This window comes from Neoarius graeffei, chromosome 2 (genome assembly GCF_027579695.1).
Source record: "Neoarius graeffei isolate fNeoGra1 chromosome 2, fNeoGra1.pri, whole genome shotgun sequence".
Classification (NCBI taxonomy): Eukaryota; Metazoa; Chordata; class Actinopteri; order Siluriformes; family Ariidae; genus Neoarius; species Neoarius graeffei.
The window spans coordinates 8635805-8663788 of NC_083570.1; the positions used below are offsets into that span (position 1 = coordinate 8635805).

At 43.0% G+C, this 27984-nt stretch overlaps 1 protein-coding gene across 1 annotated transcript; it reads left to right on the top strand.

Annotated features, from left to right (window-relative positions):
- On the top strand, window positions 1–27847 carry il20ra (interleukin 20 receptor, alpha). Its single transcript, XM_060913755.1, has 7 exons — window positions 1–196; window positions 8500–8638; window positions 8884–9089; window positions 15810–15982; window positions 18351–18495; window positions 19168–19307; window positions 25643–27847. The coding sequence occupies exons 1-7, from the start codon at window positions 154–156 to the stop codon at window positions 26291–26293; spliced, it is 1497 nt and encodes a 498-aa protein (XP_060769738.1). The 5' UTR covers window positions 1–153; the 3' UTR covers window positions 26294–27847.
- The last annotated feature ends 137 nt before the right edge of the window (window positions 27848–27984 follow it).

Consider the following 27984-nt stretch of genomic DNA (forward strand, 5'->3'; position numbering starts at 1 on the left):
CGAGCGCTCGCTCTGGAACAGACGCAGAGGAGTTTATCGCGTTTATTTATTTGTTTTAGGAATTAAATACTAAAAAAAAAATAAGGAGAAAAGGCGCTTGTATGGATTACAGCAGGGTGTCGGTGTACAGATGCGGTTTCTGCTCTCACAGCCATGTTTAATCCTCTCACAGCGGCTCTCTGGGTGATTCTCTCAGGTAAGCGCAGGAAATACTACGGGCCGCGTCCCAAACCGCACTCTAGTGCACTGAGTAGTGTACACTCCACACGGCGCACACCGCCCTACAGCGGGCAAGCTTCCGGGTTTACACAGGGAACTCAATTAGGGACACTTACTACTTTGTTTGGACGTCTGCCCCTGTAGCACTGTAAACAAATCTGTAAATAATAACTAATATTACTGAAAGGTAATTTTTTAATCATAATTTCGTACCCATTTTATATTTATAAATATATTTTTAAATCTGTTAGTGATTATAGAACATCTCAAACCCTGGTGAAAGTTTCTCTTTTATCTAGTAGAATATTTTTAGATGTAAAAAAATTAAGTACTTTTTTTTTTTTTTTTTGCTGATTTAAAACAAAAAAAATGTTCAAAGAATCTCATTCTACTCCATAAGCGAGATTTATCTGAATTGAAAACAGACTCAGGAAGTTTTGAGATGAGGTATTATTAGCTTGTTATAAAGGAGCATGTTAGGAAAACCTCATTCTTACAAACAAACAAACAAACAAAAAGCAGAATGAAGAGAGAGAGAAGTCAGTTTTGCACAGAGCCCTGGAAAGGACACCTTAACAAAACAAAAATTAATATTTTGGAGATTTCAGAAAAAAATAAATAAATATATATACGTATATGTCCCTTCTGGGGTTCTGTAGTTTTGAGAAACCCTCTTGTTTGTTTGTTTGTTTGTTTGTTTACAGACAAGTGAAACTCTGCTTTGTCTTCTCTGCTGTTCTTCTTCTTCGATGTATTAACTCCACCTAGACGTGAGCGATATGCCCGAAATATCTTATCGCGATACTCGAGGTCGTTTCTACGATATGCGACATGTATCACGATATTTCAGCGAGTCTTGACCTGGGCACGGGTTTCTTTTATATTTTTATTTCTACACTGAAAAAAAACCAAACAAAAACCTTGGATTCAACTTTTTAAAAAAGTCTTAATTTATTATCGGTCATATGGAGCAGAAAAACAAACATGGACGCAATTTGTTTTTGCTTTAGAGCAATTCCAGCGTTATGGACGTGACACTTGAACTCAAAATGGCAACAAATGACCCAGTGCATGTTTTATTGTCTCCCAGTATTTATTTAAACAGGTGTTGCATATTTTAAGGCTGTACCATACTGGAGAAGTGATAGAACAAGAACAATTCCCATAGTACATCTAGGGCATGCCAGAAAACGCCAATAAAAGATGCGTTATGGATGTGACAGAAAAAGTATCACTTTTCTTGGGTGACTGTACATTTTTATCAAACTCTGTGAAATTGTAAACCTAATGTCGAAATGGAGATATCCACTTGATAGAGGGGTCCAAGGTGAATATTAAAAAAATCTTTGTTTAAAATATTTTGTATTTCATGCAGAGTTTCGGAAGGAAAAGTCAGCGTTATGGATGTGACGCGTCTGAAATAGACACGGCATATGTTTACAACCCCGATTCCATAAAAGTTGGGACAAAGTACAAATTGTAAATGAAAACGGAATGCAATAATTTACAAATCTCAAAAACTGATATTGTATTCACAATAGAACATAGACAACATATCAAATGTCGAAAGTGAGACATTTTGAAATTTCATGCCAAATATTGGCTCATTTGAAATTTCATGACAGCAACACATCTCAAAAAAGTTGGGACAGGGGCAATAAGAGGCTGGAAAAGTTAAAGGTACAAAAAAGGAACAGCTGGAGGACCAAATTGCAACTCATTAGGTCAACTGGCAATAGGTCATTAACATGACTGGGTATAAAAAGAGCATCTTGGAGTGGCAGCGGCTCTCAGAAGTAAAGATGGGAAGAGGATCACCAATCCCCCTAATTCTGCGCCGACAAATAGTGGAGCAATATCAGAAAGGAGTTCGACAGTGTAAAATTGCAAAGAGTTTGAACATATCATCATCTACAGTGCATAATATCATCAAAAGATTCAGAGAATCTGGAAGAATCTCTGTGCGTAAGGGTCAAGGCCGGAAAACCATACTGGGTGCCCGTGATCTTCGGGCCCTTAGATGGCACTGCATCACATACAGGCATGCTTCTGTATTGGAAATCACAAAATGGGCTCAGGAATATTTCCAGAGAACATTATCTGTGAACACAATTCACCGCGCCGTCCGCCGTTGCCAGCTAAAACTCTATAGTTCAAAGAAGAAGCCGTATCTAAACATGATCCAGAAGCGCAGACGTCTTCTCTGGGCCAAGGCTCATTTAAAATGGACTGTGGCAAAGTGGAAAACTGTTCTGTGGTCAGATGAATCAAAATTTGAAGCTCTTTATGGAAATCAGGGATGCCGTGTCATTCGGACTAAAGAGGAGAAGGACGACCCAAGTTATCAGCGCTCAGTTCAGAAGCCTGCATCTCTGATGGTATGGGGTCGCATTAGTGTGTGTGGCATGGGCAGCTTACACATCCGGAAAGACACCATCAATGCTGAAAGGTATATCCAGGTTCTAGAGCAACATATGCTCCCATCCAGACGACGTCTCTTTCAGGGAAAACCTTGCATTTTCCAACATGACAATGCCAAACCACATACTGCATCAATTACAGCATCATGGCTGCGTAGAAGAAGGGTCCGGGTACTGAACTGGCCAGCCTGCAGTCCAGATCTTTCACCCATAGAAAACATTTGGCGCATCATAAAACGGAAGATACGACAAAAAAGACCTAAGACAGTTGAGCAACTAGAATCCTACATTAGACAAGAATGGGTTAACATTCCTATCCCTAAACTTGAGCAACTTGTCTCCTCAGTCCCCAGACGTTTACAGACTGTTGTAAAGAGAAAAGGGGATGGCTCACAGTGGGAAACATGGCCTTGTCCTAACTTTTTTGAGATGTGTTGTTGTCATGAAATTTAAAATCACCTAATTTTTTCTCTTTAAATGATACATTTTCTCAGTTTAAACATTTGATATGTCATCTATGTTCTATTCTGAATAAAATATGGCATTTTGAAACTTCCACATCATTGCATTCCATTTTTATTTACAGTTTGTACTTTGTCCCAACTTTTTTGGAATCGGGGTTGTAGAAAATCAGCAGTTTAACCACCATAACCCTTTGAAAAACTCTCTAAATATGAGCTAAAACTATCAAAGTTCTTAAATAATATTTAGGATGGCTATTGTTTTGCTGTTTTGTGGATTTTAGCATACATTTCTGTGGCTTGTGGCAATAATATAGAATTGTACATGATCAAAGTTGATTTTAGCTTGGGGTTTACATTATAAGAAAGAAAGACTGACAGTGACGTATTAGGTGATCAAAATATTTATTTATGTATTTGTTTATTTGTTTATTTATTTAGTACAGGCCTAGGTGATATATCTGGGAGTGGTTTTGATGTTGCTTTATTTTTGCATGGTGAGGTTGACATTTACATGGAATTGCCGTTTACTTTGATTCAAGTGTATAAGTGCTGTTTATTACTCAATAATTAAACGTAAAAATACAATTATAGTTAAAAAAAAAAGTTTGAATACACGTTTAATTTCTGCGGAAACTCCGAAGTGAGATTATAGAGCTCTGAGTTAAAGGATTAAAACCCTCTGACGTTCAGTTTTTATTCTCATGCGGCTGCGAAGGTTTTTTTTTTTTCCCCTCCAGCGTAGGTTCAACATGCTCTTTCATCTCCGTTCCTGTACATGTTCTCACACACATGCACTGTTTTAGTGTTCTTGTGTGACGTTATTTACGCCTTCCGTTTAAAGAACACGATATTTGAGGAACCTTTTAACGTACATTATCGTGTCTGAGCATGCGTGGTGTTCTCGCTGTACGAGCAAACAGAATGAACCTTCTGCATGGCCCTGCTTTTTTTTTTTTTTCTTCTCTTTCTCTTGATGTAAAGGTTGTGTGCCAGTTTATTTTTCCCCGCTGAGCAAAACGTGAGCCCCACACACTCTCACAGGAAACCGAGGTGAGATCAGGGAGTTAGATGGGGTGGTTCTTGTGGTTTGCTCAAGTGTAGATTTAATTTCTGAAGCTGTGACTGAAACCGTGTTCCATTTAACACAGAAGGGAAAAATCATGACTGCTTATCTCTCAATCTCTCTCATCTGTCTAGATCTCTCTCTAGCGCTTTATCTTTTACGTATTAATTCTGTCCATGTGTTCGCAGCCGATGATACACTGCGATATAATTACAGGACGTATTTACGACATGTAACTGGAATAAATCTCTGCACTGAAACGCTGAGAGTCGTCATTTAGTTTTCTCGTTATTCTGAAAAGTCATCATTTCGGGAAGACGTGCGAGACAAGGTTTTATATTGAGTCATAATTTAAAAAAAAAAAAGAAGCAATTTAGTCGACTGTTATAAATATTTGAACCTGCGTGTTAATGATTTTATACACAGTATTTCTCTAAACCAGTAAAGTGTGTGTATTTCTCATCTCATTATCTCTAGCCGCTTTATCCTGTTCTACAGTGTCGCAGGCAAGCTGGAGCCTATCCCAGCTGACTATGGGTGAAAGGCGGGGTACACCCTGGACAAGTCGCCACGTCATCACAGGGCTGACACATAGACACAGACAACCATTCACATTCACACCTACGCTCAGTTTAGGCTACATCCACACGACAACGGCAACGAGATGTTATTTAAAAAAATATCGCGTCCACATGGGCAACGATCAGTAAAATATCAGGTCCATATGGCAACGCAACGCTTGCTGAAAACGATGCAATACACATGCCACACCTCTAGGGGCGCTGTAAGACGGTCCCTTCGGAGACACCAGAACAATAGAAGAAGTAAGGACGCATGCGCATAAACTATTATGCGCGAGACTTCATATTAGCCACAAAGTCAGAAAAATCTGTTCGTAAAATTACGTTATAATGACCAAATACAATGAAAAGTATTTTTCCAGTCTCACCTGTGAAAGGTAATCCCATGTGATCTCGTTTGGACGGTAAACCTGTTGGTACAGTTAAACGCAGCACATGAATGAGGCATCTTTATTCTCCGCTTTGACCCATCCAATATGGCGGCGAGGATGACGTATGATTCTATGCGGAAGGCGGCGTCTAATGGTCCGGAATAAATTGAATGCTACACGTTGATGGATTAATTTGTTCTTCTACGCCCTTCTTGAGGAATGTATTGTAGGACTTAAACCAACATTTGAAGGGGTGAGATCGCTCCTTTTTTTCCCTATTTTTGCTGGCGGGATTGACTCTGCCCTAAGGGCTATTCTCTCTCTCTCTCTCTCTCTCTCTCTCTCTCGCTTGCTCTCTCTCTCGCTTTCTCTCTCTCTCTCTCTCTCTCTCTCTCTCTCTCTCTCTCTCTCTCACTTTGCACCATTACACAATAAATATTCACAGTGAAAATATTTTGTAAGCGCATTTCATGAACCAAGTTATAGGATTTGTTGACAACTCGCATCGAGTTCGTTACACTTCAACCCGGCGTGAAGCGCTCACAGTCATGTGGTTGTGACGTCATCGTAAACAAATCCATTCTACTCATCCAGACGACTTCACAACGGCAACGTTGCCAGATCTTTCCACTCTGGAACCCGTTCTCAAAAGATTGCGTTTTGGGGCACCCAAAATGCCGGTGCCGTGTGGACGCCAGGCCGAAACGATAAACAATTGTATCGGATTCACCTGAATCCGTTGCCGTGTGGACAGGGCCATAGAGTCACCAGTTAACCTAACCTGCATGTCTTTGGACTGTGGGGGAAACCGGAGCACCCGGAGGAAACCCACGCGGACACGGGGAGAACATGCAAACTCCACACAGAAAGGCCCTCGCCGGCCACGGGGCTCGAACCCAGGACCTTCTTGCTGTGAGGCGACAGCGCTAACCACTACACCACCGTGCCGCCCATTATTTAAAATTTTAAAATGTATAATATATATATTTATAGACTTTGTATAATATTCAGACTTTTTTAATATTAATCGTTACATTTATACATTGAGCTCAAGTTATTTAACTAGTTCTTATTTAATTTACATTTCTTTCATGTTTTATATTAAATTAAAGCTAGATGGCCTTTCGATTCCTGTAACCGACGTCTCAGAAAATATCAGGCCGTTCTGTGGCTGGGAAGTTATTTAATTTGAAGGGATTAAAGCAAATAATGTGCATGAAATCGCTCAAGTAGACAGAGGAAGTCGAACAGCTGATCACCCCGAGGTGCTCGCTGAGCGCCGATATTTATTAGTTTGGTCCTGCGTTTCCTTTCCTTCCTATATAACATTTTTGTTTTTCTTCTCGAGTTTCATTACTGTAGTCGGTCTTTCACGTTTCGTTCGCATCTCCTGCCTTGCGCGAACGGCGAAAGCCGACCATGTGATGTGATGTGATGTGATGCGATGCATGATGTAGTATCTTGTATTACAAGTTCAAGTGAAGCAGGAAAAAAAATATCAGGGCCACGTGGAGATAAATTCATTAATTGTTCTGTTAAAAAAAAAAAAAAAATTGGAAGTCTGTGATTCGAATTCAGTATCTTTCGGTCACTAAACAAAAACAATTGGGTGTTTTTTGAAATGGCCTACAGGTGAAAAATCTGAAAGGCCGTCTACCTTTAAAACATTTCTGATGATATTTAAATTGTCAGTCTACGTATAAATATCTATTTATAGACTTTAATAGAAAAAAAAGATGATGATGATGATGATGATTTTTATACAGGTCCTTCTCAAAAAATTAGCATATTGTGATAGTTCATTATTTTCTGTAATGTACTCATAAACATTAGACTTTAATATATTTTAGATTCATTACACACAACTGAAGTAGTTCAAGCCTTTTATTGTTTTAATATTGATGATTTTGGCAAAAAAGTAAAGGAAAACCAAAAATCCCTATGTCAAAAAAGTAGCATATTTCATCTGACCAATAAAAAAAGTGTTTTTAATACAAAAAAAGTCAACCTTCAAATAATTGTTCAGTTATGCACTCAATATTTGGTCGGGAATCCTTTGGCAGAAATGACTGCTTCAATGTGATGTGGCATGGAGGCGATCAGCCTGTGGCACTGCTGAGGTGTTATGGAGGCCCAGGATGCTTCGATAGCGGCCTTAAGCTCATCCACAGTGTTGGGTCTGGTGTCTCTCAACTTCCTCTTCACAATACCCCACAGATTCTCTATGGGGTTGAGGTCAGGAGAGTTGGCAGGCCAATTGAGCACAGTAATACCATGGTCAGTAAACCATTTACCAGTGGTTTTGGCACTGTGAGCAGGTGCCAGGTCGTGCTGAAAAATGAAATCATCTCCATAAAGCTTTTCAGCAGATGGAAGCATGAAGTGCTCCAAAATCTCCTGATAGCTAGCTGCATTGACCCTGCCTTTGATAAAACACAGTGGACCAACACCAGCAGCTGACATGGCACCCCAGACCATCACTGACTGTGGGTACTTGACATTGGACTTCAGGCATTTTGGCATTTCCTTCTCCCCAGTCTTCCTCCAGACTCTGGCACCTTGATTTCCGAATGACATGCAAACTTTGCTTTCATCTGAAAAAAGTACTTTGGACCACTGAGCAACAGTCCAGTGCTGCTTCTCTGTAGCCCATTTCCTGCACACGCCTGTGCACGGTGGCTCTGGACGTTTCTACTCCAGACTCAGTCCACTGCTTCCACAGGTCCCCCAAGGTCTGGAATCGGCCATTCTCCACAATCTTCCTCAGGGTCCGGTCACCTCTTCTGGTTGTGCAGCGTTTTCTGCCACACTTTTTCCTTCCCACAGACGTCCCACTGAGGTGCCTTGATGCAGCACTCTGGGAACAGCCTATTCGCTCAGAGATTTCTTTCTGTGTCTTACCCTCTTGCTTCAGGGTGTCAGTGATGACCTTCTGGACAGCAGTCAGGTCGGCAGTCTTACCCATGATTGCGGTTTTGAGTAATGAACCAGACTGGGAGTTTTTAAAAGCCTCAGGAATCTTTTGCAGGTGTTTAGAGTTAAGTCGTTGATTCAGATGATTAGGTTAATAGCTCGTTTAGAGTACCTTTTCATGATATGCTAATTTTTTGAGATAGGAATTTTGGGTTTTCATGAGCTGTATGCCAAAATAATCAGTATTAAAACAATAAAAGACCTGAAATATTTCAGTTGGTGTGCAATGAATCTAAAATATATGAAAGTTTAATTTTTATCATTACATTATGGAAAATAATGAACTTTATCACAATATGCTAATTTTTTGAGAAGGACCTGTAGATTGTTCCTGAGGAATATATTATTGTATAATATTGCATGTAGTTGCCCTAAAGCTCTAAGGAGGCTCTTTATTTGCCCCGTTAGTGTCCTGGGCGGCTGAGGGGCGTGAGCTTGCTGCACCCCGAGATGTTCATTTCCACTCGGTGAATCTGAGGAACACGGTGCGCTGGAGCTCAGGGACAGCCGACGCCCGCGGCACCACGTACACGGTGGAGTACGCCATGTGAGTCGACCCTGATACTGTCCATCTACACACTCTCACTCAGCCTGTCAACAAGTTCTATGTCTGTCTTTTTTTTTTTTTTTTTTTTTTTGCCCCCTCTCTTGAATTTAATAAGTCGGGCGGGTGGGGAAAAAAAGTAGCTTTTCGTCCATATCGGAAAAGTTACTATCAGTTACAAAGCACTGACACTGGAGACTCCTTCCAAAAATATTAAACAAGCTGTTTATTTCCCTCCCCTGCTGTAGATACGGCGACGCTGTGGACGTGGAAGGAAGCGAGCAGGTGGCGTGGAGGCCGGCGAAGCAGTGCGATGACATCACGCAGACGGAGTGCGACGTGACCGAACAGACCAGCGATACGGAGGAGGAATACTACGCCCGAGTCAGAGCTAACGGGCCGAACGGGCGCTCGGAGTGGACCGAGACCGACGGGCGGCTCAGGCTCACTGACAGTGAGTGCACGAGAAAGAAAGAAAGGGGCGGAGCTTTCTGAAAGAAAAACGAACCCCGCTGATCGATCGCGAAACAAAATCAATCCTGCTCGCTGGACCAAGTCGCTATGTTTAGCTTATTGTTCTCTTCATCTGAAGATTCGAGTCATTTCCAGGAATGTAAAGCGAGAACGCTGTAATGGAAGCGAAGCCGAATAAGAGCTTCGATAATCGCGCTGCGCTGATTGCACTAATTATACACTTATCGTGTTTTAAAACCTGTTTTCTGGACGCCGCGTAATTACAGAGCAGTTCCAGTAATTCTCTCCGCCGCGTCTCTGCACTTTGGTCCTCAGACAGAAAGAGCAATAAACCTGCAGCGTCCCGAGTCAGACAGGCTCCGTCATGAGATTAAGATTAATGCCACGTCGGTGAAAATCGCCAGCGTTTATAGGGTTCACGGAATGAATATTTAACAGCTATTCCACGAAATCGAGTCCTACATGAGCTGATAGCGGCTATAATCCATGCCCGACGAGATTGCAGACAGAATAAAAGTTATCCCACTCGTTTACTGGATTCTGAGAAATGGAGCATTTTTTTTTTCTTCCAAATTCGATAAATAAAAACTTTATACAAAATGTCGATGCAATAATAATAATTCTTAGAGGAAAAAATATATGTTTTTATCACGAAATACTTTTTCCATATTTTGTTGCGCCTATTTTTATTTTTTTTTGTATTTTTCAGGGTTTTGTTTTCAAGCAGGGTTTCAGCGGTCTCAAAATCACCGGCTATGGCTTGTTATGCCGCCGGCTATTGTCAGTCGAGTCACAAAATTTAATATTAAATATTTCTGACAGCAAAAAAAAGTTGTGAACGTAAATTACATCCACTATGTCATGTATGTCCGTTGCCGCGTCAACTGTGTTTACATCCTCGACACGAGTGCAGCCATTACTGCCGCCTGTGTTGCCAGATTGCGCGTTTCCCTGCCCAATCTGGGCGGTTTTAAGTGCATTTTGGCGGCTTTTGAACATATTTCGGGCTGTAAAACGTCAGCAGTATCTGGCAACATATTTTTTTACTTAATACAAGAAATTAATGGATGCCAACGTTTTTGCCAAAATGGTATTTTATTTTCCATTGTTTAGGCAGCTTCAGCATCATACTGTGAGATTCTGTTCAAATTGTTTTTTTTTTTTCTTCTATGAAGCCTGAGCCATTTATTTTATTAGTTTATAATTATTGTTTAATTTAGTTTTCAGGAGAGACTGCCTGCACACAGTACTAGTATTAATAGTTTTTTTCTTGCATGAAAGCTGAGGCATTTATATTATATTTGAAGGTAACTTCATGTTGTGCTGTGAGGTTCTCTGCACTTTAACTTTTGAACCAACAGGTGCATTTGGATAAGTAAAGCCTATTTTTCTGCAGTTTTGTAGTCCTGCTAATCTTTTATACTGGTAAAGTTGTTTATAGGACCATTTCTCAGTGTCTGTTTTTTTTAATCAATAGTTTTTCAGTAATAACTTAATATTTAACATATCACTCAATTTTAAACAACCCCCGCGCCTCCCCCATAGTCTCCAAAATTTCTGTGGGAAACACTGGCGTGCGTAACAACGCTAATCAAGCTTAAGCTAGACGACCCGCCTCAAATACCCGTCCCGGGTAAATGTTATCCCAATTTTAGATGGCCTGTTCCAAACCATCCTGCCCCATGAAAAATTCATACTTGCATGTCTGTCTGTCTGTCTATCTATCTATATCCCTGCACGCTTTGCGTGCATTATGTCTGCCCCTGGCAGACATTTTACCATTTTGCACCCTGCTGTAAATTATTTGTACCCTGCTATTCTCCCAAACTTTGAAGCCCCTAAGGTTTTTATTTCGTCCTCGGTTGTTTCAGCAACACGCGCTGCCCTTTTAATTTTTTAATTTAATTTATTTATTTTTCCCCTACTCTACTCACGGTATATGAGCTGATATCCTACAGGGTTTCCGCGGAGTCTTAAAAAGTCTAAAATTTGATAATCCTAATTTAAGGCCTTAAAAAGTCTAAAATACGAGCATATTTTGCATTGTAGGTCTTAAATGTAATTTTGTGAAGTCTTAAATCCTTACGTTAGAGGTCTGCGTGGGACAGAATTTGCAGTCCCGCTCCCGCAAAGAATTATGATTTTCAGTCCCGCTCCCGGCCGCGCCTGCCATATTTTGTCCCGCTCCCGCCCGCAAATCCCGCATGATGCAGATGTTTGCGCTATTTCTCACGAAAGTTCTTGTCATTGGCTTGGGGAATTAAACATGCTGAGCTTAGCTGAGCTCTCCACTGACTGATCCTTCGTTTATTGTTTAGACTCTGACATTCTGCTGACACATTCCAAGTTGAGCACTGCATGCGCTCATGATTGACAGCTCTCGCTTTGATTGACAGCTCTCGCTTTGCGCACTCGCACTTCCGAGTCTGTGGCGTTACGATTCCAACCGCGATTTCATTCTCCTCTCATATGAAGTGCTGCGCAACCACAACCAGCTCCTCAGATTATACACTGTCTATTTCTAGCTTTAAATTGAACAATCTGTGCGATACACAGTCCTTTTTAATACTTTTAATACTTTTTAATACTTTTTTTAATACTTAGGACTAATACTCTTGACTTTTTAACGGTAAATGCACCTCTTTTTAAAGCAGCACTTACTTCTGAAGCACTGTGAGCTTCACTAGAGGAGCTCTGCTCTTCTGCCATGATCGGAGATCTCAAACACGGAAGAGCGGAAAGGAATCGGAAACGTACGCGAGATTAGACCACATCCGCAAATTTAGGCATCTTAAAATGTTTTTATTAATGCCAAATAAAATATCCAGCACAAATTATATACGATAGACATAAATTAATAATTTATACATTTTATTTTAAACACGTTTTTAGTTAGCGGGACTGCAGCTTATCACCTCTCCCGCCCGCTCCCACATTGTGCACTCGCCCGCGCCCGCAATGAGCTTTCAAAATTTGTCCCGCGCCGCACTGCTTTGCGGCGGGTCCCGCGGGACTCCCGCGGGAGTGCAGGACTCTACCTTGCGTCCATTTACCCCATTCGCTTTTTTTTTTGTTAAATGCGTTGGTGATGTTCATAATTAGTCATATAGGCTAGGCCTACTTAGTATCAGTAGGCTATGCTGCAAACTACAAATGAGACACAGTGGAATCCGGCGTCTAGCCCGGTTGGCATGGTGATGCACAGGACATGGTACGCGCGCATTTGGACAGTAGAGCCTAAAAGAAGCGAGGGAGATTGTCACGGTTTGTAGCGAAATGGGCAAATGCAAGTTTAACGATTGCTGGCTTGAACGCAATGGTTTCGTAGACTGGTTAAAACGTGTACCAAACAATCCGTTTGAGGCGTACTGCACATTGTGCAAAAGAACACTCACACTCGGCACCCTGGGTGTAAAGGCACTGGAATCGCACGCGAAAGCGGAGAAGCACCAGGCTGCCCATAAAAGTCTGCAACAATCGCATGCCATCACTCAATTTTGTTCACCGTTGTCCGGTCCAAGCACATCTCGAGACGGTGTATCAGCTAACTCCGTGCAAACTGTAACGTTACAACACGCAAACCGTACGGAATCGAATGCCTCATCCTCAAGCGATTTGCGGGATGTCTTTGGCTCCACTGCAACTTAAGGGGTGTTCACACGGCAACTTTTACTCCGGTGTAACACCGGGGCTGCCCCGGTAGAGCGTTCACACGGTACAAAGTTATACCGGTGTCGCCCCTGAAAGCTGCTTAAACCGGTGCAAATCTAACCCTGCTCGGGAGGTGGTTTAAGAAATTTACTCCGGAGTAAATGCTAGTTTGCGGGGCAGCACCGATATAAAATGGGACGTCTGAACGCTACAGGGGTAGACTCGCTACGCGTGAGGAGAGTTGATTACATGCGGGCATTGCATAATTTGCATCCTGGTATTTTGCACTTCCAAAATGGCGAATATCAACAACAACAGAACTGCGTGTCTTCCAGTGTTGCCAGATTGGGCGGTTTTAAGTGCATTTTGGCGGATTTGAACACATTTTGGGCTGGAAAACGTCAGCAGTATCTGGCAACACTGGTGTCTTCATCCACATTGTTTTCCCGGCGCTTGGTGATGCCATGACAACCGGGAAAAGGAAGTGCATTTTCACGCATGCGCATATTTCATTTCCGCATTATTACTATCGCTAATGATAGTAATAAAAGGAAATGATATCAAAACTTTATTACTATCAAAGGAAATGATAGTAATAAAGTTTTTGCTACTATTGCACGGTCGCAGAAACTGCCGTGTGACCGCAAGTGGGGCTGCACCGGTGCTAACACGCTTCTCTCTAGTAAGCAGGGTTGTGACGTGTGAACGCTCCACAAAATTTACACCGGTGTAAGATATATCGCAACAAAATACATCGGTGCAGCATCGATGCAAATATGTGCCGTGTGAACACCCTATTAGTTCCTCATTAATGCAAGAGCGCACCCTAGGGATGTAATGAGTTCATTGGTGAATGATAATAAATTTTGTTATTTCGAAAGTAATTCAGGCTCTCCCAATTTTCTTTTTTTTTTTTTTGTGCGGCATACGTCTTAAATTTAACCTGTTATGGTCTTAAAAAGTCTTAAATTGAACTTGTTCAAGCCTGCAGAAACCCTGTCCTAGTAGTAGGGTAGCCAATCCGAGCGCACGATTGCTCATATCCAGTGAATCTGGATCGAATAAAGGTGTTTTATTCCCCTTACACCACAGCTTGTGATCCTTTTATGGTTACGTCTGTGAAACAAGTCAGTTTGCGTAAAACATAAAGCCTCGTGTTTTGTTACCGAGGAACCCAAACGCATGAAAAGGAAAAAGTTACACTTTTACCGCCAACACTCATTCTGTAAACTTTTTTTTAATAAAGTGAATGAACTGTTACTCTAGAAAAGATTTACAGTGGGGCAAAAAAGTATTTAGTCAGTCACCAATTGTGCAAGTTCTCCCACTTAAAAAGATGAGAGAGGCCTGTAATTTTCATCATAGGTACACTTCAACTATGAGAGACAGAATGAGAAAAAAAAAAAAACCCAGAAAATCACATTGTCTGATTTTTAAAGAATTTATTTGCAAATTATGGTGGAAAATAAGTATTTGGTCAATAACAATAGTTCATCTCAATACTTTGTTATATACCCTTTGTTGGCAATGACAGAGGTCAAACGTTTTCTGTCAGTCTTCACAAGGTTTTCACACACTGCTGCTGGTATTTTGGCCCATTCCTCCATGCAGATCTCCTCTAGAGCAGTGATGTTTTGGGGTTGTCCCTGGGCAACACGGACTTTCAACTCCCTCCAAAGATTTTCTATGGGGTTGAGACCTGGAGACTGGCTAGGCCACTCCAGGACCTTGAAATGCTTCTTACGAAGCCACTTCTTCGTTGCCCGGGCGGTGTGTTTGGGATCATTGTCATGCTGAAAGACCCAGCCATGTTTCATCTTCAATGCCCTTGCTGATGGAAGGAGGTTTTCACTCAAAATCTCACGATACATGGCCCCATTCATTCTTTCCTTTACACGGATCAGTCGTCCTGGTCCCTTTGCAGAAAAACAGCCCCAAAGCATGATGTTTCCACCCCCATGCTTCACAGTAGGTATGGTGTTCTTTGGATGCAACTCAGCATTCTTTCTCCTCCAAATATGACAAGTTGAGTTTTTACCAAAAAGTTCTATTTTGGTTTCATCTGACCATATGACATTCTCCCAATCCTCTTCTGGATCATCCAAATGCTCTCTAGCAAACTTCAGACGGGCCTGGACATGTACTGGCTTAAGCAGGGGGACACGTCTGGCACTGCAGGATTTGAGTCCCTGGCGGCGTAGTGTGTTACTGATGGTAGCCTTTGTTACTTTGGTCCCAGCTCTCTGCAGGTCATTCACTAGGTCCCCCCGTGTGGTTCTGGGATTTTTGCTCACCGTTCTTGTGATCATTTTGACCCCACGGGGTGAGATCTTGCATGGAGCCCCAGATCGAGGGAGATTATCAGTGGTCTTGTATATCTTCCATTTTCTAATAATTGCTCCCACAGTTGATTTCTTCACACCAAGCTGCTTACCTATTGCAGATTCAGTCTTCCCAGCCTGGTGCAGGTCTACAATTTTGTTTCTGGTGTCCTTTGACAGCTCTTTGGTCTTGGCCATAGTGGAGTTTGGAGTGTGACTGTTTGAGGTTGTGGACAGGTGTCTTTTATACTGATAACGAGTTCAAACAGGTGCCATTAATACAGGTAACGAGTGGAGGACAGAGGAGCCTCTTAAGGAAGAAGTTACAGGTCTGTGAGAGCCAGAAATCTTGCTTGTTTGTAGGTGACCAAATACTTATTTTACCGAGGAATTTACCAATTAATTCATTAAAAATCCTACAATGTGATTTCCTGGATTCTTTCCCCCCCATTCTGTCTCTCATAGCTGAAGTGTACCTATGATGAAAATTACAGGCCTCTCTCATCTTTTTAAGTGGGAGAACTTGCACAATTGGTGGCTGACTAAATACTTTTTTTACCCCACTGTATACATGTTAATATAAACCGGAGTTGGTGTTATAGATTAAAATAATTTAATCAACACCTTCCGACCAATCAGAATCCAGAACAGGAAAAATAAAGTGCAGTTTTCTTCTTTTAAATCTGATTTCACTTTCTAAGCTTTTTTTTTTTTTTCTTCTTCATCAGCCATTTTGGGAGCACCGCAGGCGAACGTCACGGTGGTGGAAAACAAGCTGCACGTCAAGCTGAGCGGCCCGTTCCGATGGAGGAATCCCGGGAAGAAGCGCCAGTCGATGTTTAACATCTTCCCTCACATGGTCTACAACATCAGCGTGTACGACAACAGGAGCAAACACACGGTAGGGGTCCGATTACAGACGCGCCGAATTAATCATTTAAAGGACAAACCGATAAAAACCATGACTGCGGTTTAGATATTCAGCGTTGAGACGTTCCTGAAGTCACGTCCGTGGTTTAACAGGAAGTAAAACTGCAAATCCGCTCGGTTTAGCATTTTAAACCAGGAAAAAAGTCTCTCTTTATTCGACGTGGCACCGATCCGATACCCAGGTGTCCGTAACAGGATAATCCCATCACAACCTGATGGTGGCTCAGATACCGGCGAAAACGTGTCAGATATCCGATCCTGTAAGGATCTTAAACCTACCGTACGTACTGAACAGGTGCCAGATTTGAGAGGGGAAGGTTCTCATATGCAGGAGGAGTTGTGGATCAATCTGAGCTCAGCAACAATACAAGTGGTGTTAAGTCTCACCGGAGCCTTCAGCTGTTTCCGGATGACCTGAGTATTAAATCAACAATTACCTGCAACTTGAACCTGCTGCCGAATGACACCGTGGCGCTCCCAGGGGACGCCGGGTGTCTGGAGATCGCAGGTTTGAGCTCCAGTGATGCTGTGAACGCCCGGAGTGGAGTGAGCGCGCGTCCCTGTCTGTCCGAGCAGCTGTGTGAGCTCAGGGTTAAATTGTGGAAGGTGGTGATTAGTTCTCTGTATCAGCCGCTCTGACCGTACTGCAGGTTTGTATTAATGGTTATCGTTCCTATAGTAACCGTTCATTCCAAGTGTTTGGACATCTTTAATCCAGAGGAGTTTCCACTGTGCGGTTTCTCAGTAAAATGACCGGCTTCCTTTTATTTCCCCACTAGTTGAGAGAGAGACAGACAGACACTGACAGAGGGAGAGACATGGGGGAGAGAGACAGACAGACACACACACACACACACACACACACACACACACACACAGAAAAATAGAGATACTGAGAGAGAGATGGATGGACGGACAGACAGGGAGAGAGAGGGATGGGGAAAGAGGGAGAGAGATGGAGATAGAGGGCAAGAGAGTGAGACAGATGGACAGAGAGAGACAGACTGACTGACAGAGGGAGAGACAGACACATGGACACGCACAGAGAGAGAAAAATAGAGATACTGAGAGAGGGATGGATGGACGGACAGGCAGGGAGAGAGAGGCACAGGGAAAGAGGGAGAGAGATGGAGATACAAAGAGAAAGAGGGTGAGCGAGTGAGACAGAGAGACATGGGGAGGGTGAGAGACCGACAGACACAGAGAGAAAAAAATAGAGATACTGAGAGAGAGACAGATGGGGAGAGAGACAGTCGGGGAAAGAGAGACACAGGACAAGAGGGAGAGAGATGGAGATAGAGGGCAAGAGAGTGAGGCAGATGGACAGAGAGAGAGACAGACAGACTGACTGACTGAGGGATAGACATGGGGGAGAGAGACAGACACATGGACACACACAGAGAGAAAAATAGAGATACTGAGAGAGAGAGAGAGAGAGAGAGAGATGGATGGACGGACAGGCAGGGAGAGAGAGGCACAGGGAAAGAGGGTGAGAGAGTGAGACAGATGGACAGAGCGACATGGGGGAGGGCGAGAGACAGACACCGAGAGAGAAAAATAGAGATACTGAGAAAGCGAGACAGACGGGGGAGAGAGACAGTCGGGGAGAGAGAGACACAGGGCAAGAGGGAGAGAGATGGAGATAGAGGGCAAGAGAGTGAGACAGATGGACAGAGAGAGACAGACAGACTGACAGAGGGAGAGACATGGGGGAGAGAGACAGACAGACGGACACACACAGAGAGAGAAAAATAGAGATACTGAAAGAGAGAGAGGGAGAGAGAGATGGATGGATGGACGGACGGACAGGCAGGGAGAGAGATGGAGATAGAAAGAGGGTGAGAGAGTGAGACAGATGGACAGAGACATGGGGAGGGCGAGAGACAGACAGACAGAGTAAAATAGAGATACTAAGAAAGAGAGACAGACGGGAGAGAGACAGTTGGGGGGAGAGAGAGATGGAGATAGAGGGCAAGCGAGTGAGACAGATGGGGAGAGAGAGAGAGAGAGAGATGGGGGCGGGAGAGAGACAGACAGACATGAGGGAGAGAGACGCTGGGGACAGAGACAGACACAGATGGAGGGAGAGGGGAAAAAAGTGTTTGTTCAGGGAGCTACTGTGGATAAGAAGTACAACAAACCCAGTAATAGTTGGCTGTGGTGTCCGAGGACTAAACCACTCCAGGACGTGCTGTGATGATAAAATCACCAGCGTCAGGGCCCCGTATTCAGGGCCCCGTATGAAGGCAGGTTCCGTGGCCTCAGAGTGACTGACTGTGTGCTGCACTGAGCGTTTTGTCTCTGTATTCACATCCTTGTGTGTGTTTTTGGTTTCTCAGCAGTTCATTCTGCAGCCGAAGAAGCTCCTGCAGTACGGCCCTGTGGATTACAGCTCGGTGCACTGTGTGAGGGCAGAGGCGCTCTCGCTCACCCTCCATCTCACCAGCACGCCGTCGGAATGGATCTGCGTCTCCACCCCTGACGGTAACGCCACCGAGATTCACTTCATCTTACTGTCACACTGACGCTTTATAACTCGGAGAGAAAAATCACAAGGGTCAGAAATTAATCCTACAGTCGCCTGTAGTTTGTCTTGGTGGGCGTGGCCGTGAGTTTTTCATTTCTACACCGTATACAGCGCATCTTTTTGAAGTCTGTATGACTGATTTACATGGCACATGCACGGCCTTTGTACGCAGAGAAAGTTGATCATGTTTTCACTCGCGGGTGTGAAGGTCCGGTTCAGGTAGAGTCACGTGAACAGGTTTAATCAGAGGAAAGGCAGTGATTAAATATTTGCCCTGGATGATCAATCTCTGTGTGTGTTATTACGCGATCAGAGCGGCCGGACAGGTTTGGGTGAGAGCAAACATTCCTCATGAACCTCGCCTAACCTGCGTGTGAAGAATTCTTTTCTTTTCGGGTTCCTCCTGCACTCAGACCTGTGTGTGAGTGTGAGAGGAGTATTGTCACTAGTATCAGACGTTTATAACAGTAGAGATAAAAAAAAAAATGTACAGTGATGTATTTGCATAATGTGTAATAAAGCTCTGGAGATGTGTGTAATTTATTTTAATGAAATATTAGTGATTGAGTGATGAGTGTGAGGTTAATTATTACACCCTGGCCTTATTATTTTTTTATTTTTTCCTCCAGACCCGCTTAAATCTCAGATGCTGATGATGACGTTGGGCGGAGTCATTCCCACTGTGATATGCTTGTTTGTTTTGGCCGCGGTCGGAGGTTTCGCTTATTACTACATCTGTGGTCACAAACCGCGGCTGCCCAAGAGTGTGGTGAGTCACATCTCTTCTCATCTCACACACACCTCACACCCTTCACACCCCGGTATCGGACCAGTTTGTGGGCGGGACCTGTTTAACAGCTGAACCGTTTCTCTTTAATATCGCGGGAGGTTTTAATGAAGATTCCCATCAAGGTTTCATCTTTATGTATTGTGTAAAAATGTATTCTGGACTTTTAAATTATTTTTATATTAATGCGACTGGACGACAACTAAAGTCAGATAAAAACATAATTTGCTCTAAAGTGTTTAACATCAAATATGTTTTCTCCCACATCAAACACTGAAATGAGAGCTGGGCTATAAAATATCTTCGCTTCCTTCTTTTCAAGTGCACTTAGAAATGCGATAAATGCTAAAAACATCACGGGTAGCACATTTCAAAAATACAGTGTCTTGCAAAAGTATTCCCCCCCCTTGGTGTTTGTCCTGTTTTGTCGCATTACAAGCTGGAATTAAAATGCATTTTTGGACGGTTAGCACCATTTGATTTACACAACATGCCGACCACTTTAAAGGTGAAAATTGTTTGTTTTATTGTGACACAAACAATAATTAAGATGGAAAAAAAAACCCTGAAATCTGTATTGTGCGTAAGTATTCACCCCCTAAATAAGAGCTGGTCCAAGCAATTCACTTCATAAGTCACAATTAGTTGATTAAGATCCACCTGTGTGCAATCTGTGTCACATGATCTGTCACATGATGTGTGTTAATAAATCAACCTGTTCTGGAAGGACCCTGACTCTGCAACATGAAAACCAAGCAGCACTCCAAACAGGTCAAAGTTGTGGAGAAGTATAGATCAGGATTGGGTTATAAAAAATATCCCACAGAGCACCATTAAATCCATTATAGCAAACTGGAAAGAATATGGCACCACTACAAACCTGACGAGAAGGCCCCGCCCACCAAAACTCACAGACCGGGGGGGAAGGAGGACATTAATCAGAGATGCAACAAAGACACCAAAGATAACACTGAAGGAGCTGCAAAGATCCACAGCAGAGATGGGAGTATCTGTCCATTGGACCACTTTAAGCTGTACACTCCACAGAGTGGGCGGGGCTTTATGGAAGAGTGGCCAAAAAAATTAATTGCTTAAGAAAACCCTTTTGGAGTTTGCCCAACAGCATGTGGCAGACTCCCCAAACACATGGAAGAGCATTCTCTGGTCAGATGAGACTAAAATTGGTCTTTATGGCCAAACGCCATGTGTGGCGCAAACCCAACACCCTGAGAACACCATTCCTACAGTGAAGCATGGTGGTGGCAGCATCATGCTGTGGAGATAGTTTTCATCTGCAGGGACAGGAAAGCATGAAGGATGGCACTAAATACAGGGCAATTCTGGAGGAAAACCTGTTTGAGTCAGCCAGAGGTTTGAGACTGAGATGAAGGTTCATATTCCAGCAGGACAACGATCCTAAACATACTGCAAAAGCTACACTGGATTGGTTTAAAGGGAAACATTTAAATGTCATGGAATGGACTAATCAAAGCCCAGACCTCAATCCAATTGAGAATCTGTGGCATAACTTGAAAATTGCTGTACACCAACGCAACCCATCTAACTTGAAGGAGTTGGAGCAGTTTTGCCTTGAGGAATGGGCAAAAATCCCAGGAGCTAGATGTGCTAAGCTAATAGAGACATACCCCAAGAGACTTGCAGCAAAAGGTGGCTCAACAAAGTATTGACTTGGGGTGTGTGTGAATACCTAGGCATACTTCAGATTTCTGTTTACATCTTAATTATTGTCACAATTAAAAAAAAAAACTTTTAAAGTGGTAGGCATGTTGTGTAAATCAAATGGTGCTAACCCTCCATAAATCCATTTTAATTCCAGCTTGTAATGCGACAAAACAGGACAAACACCAAGGGGGATGAATACTTTTGCAAGACACTGTGTACTAGTGTGCTGTTGTCCGAGTATTTAAACTGGTGTATTCAAAACAAAACACCACTACACTGGTTTCTGCATGCTTGGAAATACTACTACACGCTTCCTTGTTCTTAAACTAGAGCATATCTGAAAGGAAAAACAAACAAACAACCCATTAGAGTATTGTACTGCAAGCACTGAAATTATCTCATCTCATCATCTCTAGCCGCTTTATCCTGTTCTACAGGGTCGCAGGCAAGCTGGAGCCTATCCCAGCTGACTACGGGCGAAAGGCGGGGTACACCCTGGACAAGTCGCCAGGTCATCACAGGGCTGACACATAGACACAGACAACCATTCACATTCACACCTACGGTCAATTTAGAGTCACCAGTTAACCTAACCTGCATGTCTTTGGACTGTGGGGGAAACCGGCGCACCCGGAGGAAACCCACGCGGACACGGGGAGAACATGCAAACTCCGCACAGAAGGGCCCTCGCCGGCCACGGGGCTCGAACCCAGACCTTCTTGCTGTGAGGCGACAGCGCTAACCACTACACCACCGTGCCACCCACTGAAATTATCATCTTGGAAATACTAGTGTACAAATACAGGTGCTGGTCATATAATTAGAATATCGTGAAAAAGTTGATTTATTTCAGTAATTCCACTCAAAAAGTGAAACTTGTAAATTATATTCATTCATTACACACAGACTGATATATTTCAAATGTTTATTTATTTTAACGTTGATGATTATAACTGACAACTAATGAAGATCCCAAATTCAGTATCTCAGAAAATTAGAATATTACTTAAGACCAATACAAAAAAAGGATTTTTAGAAATGTTGGCCAGCTGAAAAGTATGAGCATGTACAGCACTCAATACTTAGTTGGGGCTCCTTTTGCCTGAATTACTGCAGCAATGCGGCGTGGCATGGGGTCGATCAGTCTGTGGCACTGCTCAGGTGTTATGAGAGCCCAGGTTGCTGTGATAGTGGCCTTCAGCTCTTCTGCATTGTTGGGTCTGGTGTATCGCGTCTTCCTCTTCACGAGACCCCATAGATTTTCTATGGGGTTAAGATCAGGCGGGTTTGCTGGCCAATTAAGAACAGGGATACCATGGTCCTTAAACCAGGTACTGGTAGCTTTGGCACTGTGTCCAGGTGCCAAGTCCTGTTGGAAAATGAAATCTGCATCTCCATAAAGCTGGTCAGCAGCAGGAAGCATGAAGTGCTCTAAAACTTCTTGGTAGATGGCTGCGTTGACCTTGGACCTCAGTGGACCAACACCAGCAGATGACATGGCACGCCAAACCATCACTGACTGGAAACTTTACACTGGACCTCAAGCAACGTGGATTCTATGCCTCTCCTCTCTTCCTCCAGACTCTGGGACCTTGATTTCCAAAGGAAATGCAAAATTTACTTTCATCAGAGAACATAACTTTGGACCACTCAGCAGCAGTCCAGTCCTTTTTGTCTTTAGCCCAGGCGAGACGCTTCCGACGCTGTCTCTTGTTCAAGAGTGGCTTGATACAAGGAATGCGACAGCTGAAACCCATGTCTTGTACGTCTGTGCGTGGTGGTTCTTGAAGCACTGACTCCAGCTGCAGTCCACTCTTTGTGAATCTCCCCCACATTTTTGAATGGGTTTTGTTTCACAATCCTCTCCAGGGTGCGGTTATCCCTATTGCTTGTTCACTTTTTTTTTTCTACCACATCTTTTCCTTCCCTTCACCTCTCTATTAATGTGCTTGGACATAGATCTCTGTGAACAGCCAGCCTCTTTAGCAATGACCTTTTGTGTCTTGCCCTCCTTGTGCAAGGTGTCAATGGTCGTCTTTTGGACAACTTTCAAATCAGCAGTCTTCCCCATGATTGTGTCGCCTACAGAACTCGACTGAGAGACCATTTAAAGGCCTTTGCAGGTATTTTGAGTTAATTAGCTGATTAGAGTGCGGCACCAGGGGTCTTCAATATTGAACCTTTTCACAATATTCTAATTTTCTGAGATACTGAATTTGGGGTTTTCATTGGTCATCAGTTCTAATCATCAAAATTAAAAGAAATAAACACTTGAAATATATCAGTCTGTGTGTAATGAATGAATATCATATACAAGTTTCACTTTTTGAATGGAATTACTGAATTAAATAAACTTTTTCATGATCTTCTAATTATATGACCAGCACCTGTATGTTTGCACTCGTCTATCAGAAATGCTGACAAACTCGTAAACCTGGTCGTGACAACTTTGATGAATGTTTCGGTCCTGAGAACAGTATGTGACGACGCTGAGACATACCTGAGATTACTGGAGCGTTTTGTCTCTGTCTTGGTTTAATTTCTAAACAATGTGACCTATAGAGATAAGGACCACCTCGCTCCTCCGGATTTTTGGATAATGATGAGCTGTAATGATCGTGGGTGTGTCTTTGGCTGCTGAAATGTTGCTCTCCTGCATAATTTCATTCCAGCTGTCGCTCTGGAATTCAGACGCTTCTTGATCGACTAATCAAGCGGTATGCTAGGTGGAGGACCTACAGTGGTGCTGGACAGTTTGTGAACCCTTTAGAATTTTCTATATTTCTGCACAAATATGACCGAAAACATCATCAGATTTTCACACAAGTCCTAAAAGTAGATAAAGAGAACCCAGTTAAACAAATGAAACAAAATATTATACTTGGTCATTTATTTATTGAGGAAAATGATCCAATATTACTTATCTATGGGTGGCAAAAGTATGTGAACCTTTTGCTTTCAGTATCTGGTGTGATCCCCTTGTGCAGCAATAACTGCAACTAAACGTTTGCGGTAACTGTTGATCAGTCCTGCACACCAGCTTGGAGGAATTTTAGCCCATTCCTCCATACAGAACAGCTTCAACTCTGGGATGTTGGTGGGTTTCCTCACATGAACTGCTCGCTTCAGGTCCTTCCACAACATTTCGATTGGATTAAGGTCAGGACTTTAACTTGGCCATTCCAAAACATTAACGTTATTCTTCTTTAACCGTTCTTTGGTAGAACAACTTGTGTGCTTAGGGTCGTTGTCTTGCTGCATGACCCACCTTGTCTTGAGATTCAGTTCATGGACAGATGTCCTGACATTCTCCTTTAGAATTTGCTGGCATAATTCAGAATTCATTGTTCCATCAATGATGGCAAGCCGTCCTGGCCCAGATGCAGCAAAACAGGCCCAAACCATGATACTACCACCACCATGTTTCACAGCTGGGATAAGGTTCTTATGCTGGAATGCAGTGGCTTCCTTTCTCCAAACATAGCACTTCTCATTTAAACCAAAAAGTTCTATTTTGGTCTCATCCATCCACAAAACGTTTTTCCAGTAGCCTTCTGGCTTGTCCACGTGATCTTTAACAAACTGCAGATGAGCTGCAATGTTCTTTTTGGAGAGCAGTGGCTTTCTCCTTGCAACCTTGCCATGCACACCATTGTTGTTCAGTGTTCTCCTGATGGTGGACTCATGAACATTTAACATTAGCCAATGTGAGAGAGGCCTTCAGTTGCTTAGAAGTTACCCTGGGGTCCTTTGTGACCTCACTGACTATTACACGCCTTGCTCTTGGAGTGATCTTTGTTGGTCGACCACTCCTGGGGAGGGTAACAATGGTCTTGTATTTCCTCCATTTGTATACAATCTGTCTGACTGTGGATTGGTGGAGTCCAAACTCTTTAGAGATGGTTTTGTAACCTTTTCCAGCCTGATGAGCATCAACAACGCTTTTTCTGAGGTCCTCAGAAATCTCCTTTGTTCGTGCCATGATACACTTCCACAAACATGTGTTGTGAAGATCAGGCTTTGATAGATCCCTGTTCTTTAAATAAAACAGGGTGCCCACTCACACCTGATTGTCATCCCAATGATTGAAAACACCTGACTCTAATTTCACCTTCAAATTAACTGCTAATCCTAGAGGTTCACATACTTTTGCCACTCACAGAGATGTAATATTGGTTCATTTTCCTCAATAAATAAATTACCAAGTATAATATTTTTGTCTCATTTGTTTAACTGGGTTCTCTTTATCTCCTTTTAGGACTTGTGTGAAAATCTGATGATGTTTTAGGTCATATTTATGCAGAAATATAGAAAATTCTAAAGGGTTCACAAACTTTCAAGCACCACTGTACGCCTTTATCAGACACACACTTGGCGGCTTGGGGGAGGGCGGAATCATTACATCGACACCTTCACAGCTGCTTCTCGCTCATGATGATAATTACATTACTTTCATACGCAGGCGTTTTTGTGCTGATGCTGAAGAAAAACCCAGATCTGTAACCGGTATAAGTGACCAACTAACTAGATCTTGAGATCTGTTTTATTATCCGCTAGTTTTTGACTCGACATATCCATACTGATTTATTATTCAGCTAATTAATGACTTTTTTTTCCCCGCCCACATTCAACAGGACGTGGACATGAAGCGTAAACTCCAGACGTTCCAGCCGGATCCGCCCCGAATAAATGTAATCATCTTCAACATCACCAACCTGAGCACGGGGGAATCCAAACACAGCTTCCTCAGCCCGTTCCATCATGGTGTTGACGTTCCAGAGTCCTCACCGCTCACCATCGTGGAGGAGGTCAGTTACGCGCCCCAGGACGCCCAGAATACATCAAGAGCATCAGCAGGTCTCCACAGCCACCGCGGCTCTTTGGGTGAGGATTACGGATTGGTCTGTCAGGAAGATAGGATTCAGGTGGCCAGCTGCCCGTATAAATCCCAGCAGTGTGTGGGTGAAGTCAACCCATACACAGCACAGACTGGAACGACAGAACCCGCACAGGACAGATATGAAGAAAATGAAGATGGAGAGATGCAGAGGTTTTGTAACTGGGACGAAGATCCTGGTCAGCTCCAGCTGGACTTCCCTCTGCTCAGCAGGTTCGGCTCAGAAACCACAGAGACCCCGACGCTTGGGGACATGACGCTGCTCCCACACCATCCTGCCCTCACGAGTGTCATGGTCAAGCAGGGTTCAGAGGAGAGTGAAGATGATTGCCTGCTCCTGAAGATGGAGAAAGACTGGAACCTGCTGATCCAGAGCACCACCTCCTAGATTCCTCAGACATCTGTTTGATCAAAGTCATCAGTCTGGGATTTTATTAAACAAACACCCAGCGTTCCTTATGTTGTTGGACACCAAATGCTGCTCTTATGAGTAAAGATCCTCCTGATGGCCGTCTGGTTTTTGGTTTGAGATGGAGATCAGGTTTTTTTACTGGATAAAGCTGGTCTGGGTGGGTGATGGAAATGCAGTGTTCAGAAAGTTCAGGCTTTGGGTTGTTTACAGAAATTCAGCCAAGTTCCACTTTTAGGACAGAGACAGAAAAACACAGAGAGAGATGGACCGATGGAGAAGGGTGGGGGAGAGACAGACAGATAAAGACTGAGGGGGAGGGGGGAGAGTGTGTTTGAGTTTGTGAGCGAGAGAGAGAGCGAGAGAGAGAGGGAGACTGAGAGATAGACACAGACAAAGAAAGATGAGAAAGAGACCAGTGGGAAGGGGGGAGAGAGAAAGACGGACGGAGAGACAGACAGAGACATAAAGAAAGATGGGAGAGAGAGAGACCGATGGGGGGAGAGAGACAGACGGAGAGACAGACAGACAGACATGAAGAAAGAGGGGAGAGAGAGAGAGACACCAATGGGGAGGGGGAGAGAGACAGATGGAGAAAGACAGACAGAGACATGGAGAGAGAGAGACCAATGGGGAGGGGGAGAGATAGGCAGATGGGGACCGAGAGAGAGATGGACATACAGATGGAGAGACAGGCAGACAGGGACAGAGAGGGAGACAGACAGGGAGAGAGAGAGAGAGAGGGAGGGAAGGACGGATGGACAGACAGATGGGGTGAGAGAGGGAGACGAGGACAGATGCACAGAGAGCGAGAGAGGGGGATGGACAGACAGACGGCGAGGGAGACAAGGGCAGAGTTTATTGTCCTTGCTGTATACAGCTGGAGTGTTACAGTATGATCACTGAATAGTATGAATTGCAGGATGGATGACAAACTCACAACAATAAATGTCCAGTATGTTACACCCTCAGGGATCAGAGTATCTTTAGAGCTTCATTGACGTGAGATCGACCTGCCAATCTCGACTTTCAGAACATTCCTCTAAAGTCTAAACTAAATAAACAAGTGTCAGAATTATAACCGTTTATTACTGTTCAGGTTCATTATAACCATCTTTGCGAAACAAACAGTAAAAAGCACTAGATCACATTATTATACGAACAAATAATGTTATTGTTATCCTTTGTTGCTGTCAGGTTAAAAAAAAACAATCCATGAAATGTTACATTTGTGTTTTGTTTTTTCCTCCTCCCCCCCCCAATTCTGTGTTATTGTGTGAAAGGCATTTTCAGTATATTTATCATTACTTTATTCTCAACTTCTCCCTGAATGTGAAATGTTTGTATGAAGGAAACCGCTTTAGTGAAGAAGAGATTTTCACCACGTGAAGGATTTTTAAATATAAAGTTAAATGTTTTGGTGTTTTTCACTTTGAAATAAGCTGACAGATTGCTAACTTTTACCTCACTGTAAGTAATGTGTATTTTAATCATAATGATCACAAAATAAACACAATACATGATGGAAATAAAGACTGGATGGAAAAGTGTGTGGTGTGTGAAAGGTGTTCATGTCTCACGGGGTCTGATGATTTAAAATGGTGACTTTTTAAACTTTCTTTGTCGCCACCTAGTGGCTGTGGAAAAGATTGCTCCAGGGGTTGGAAGAT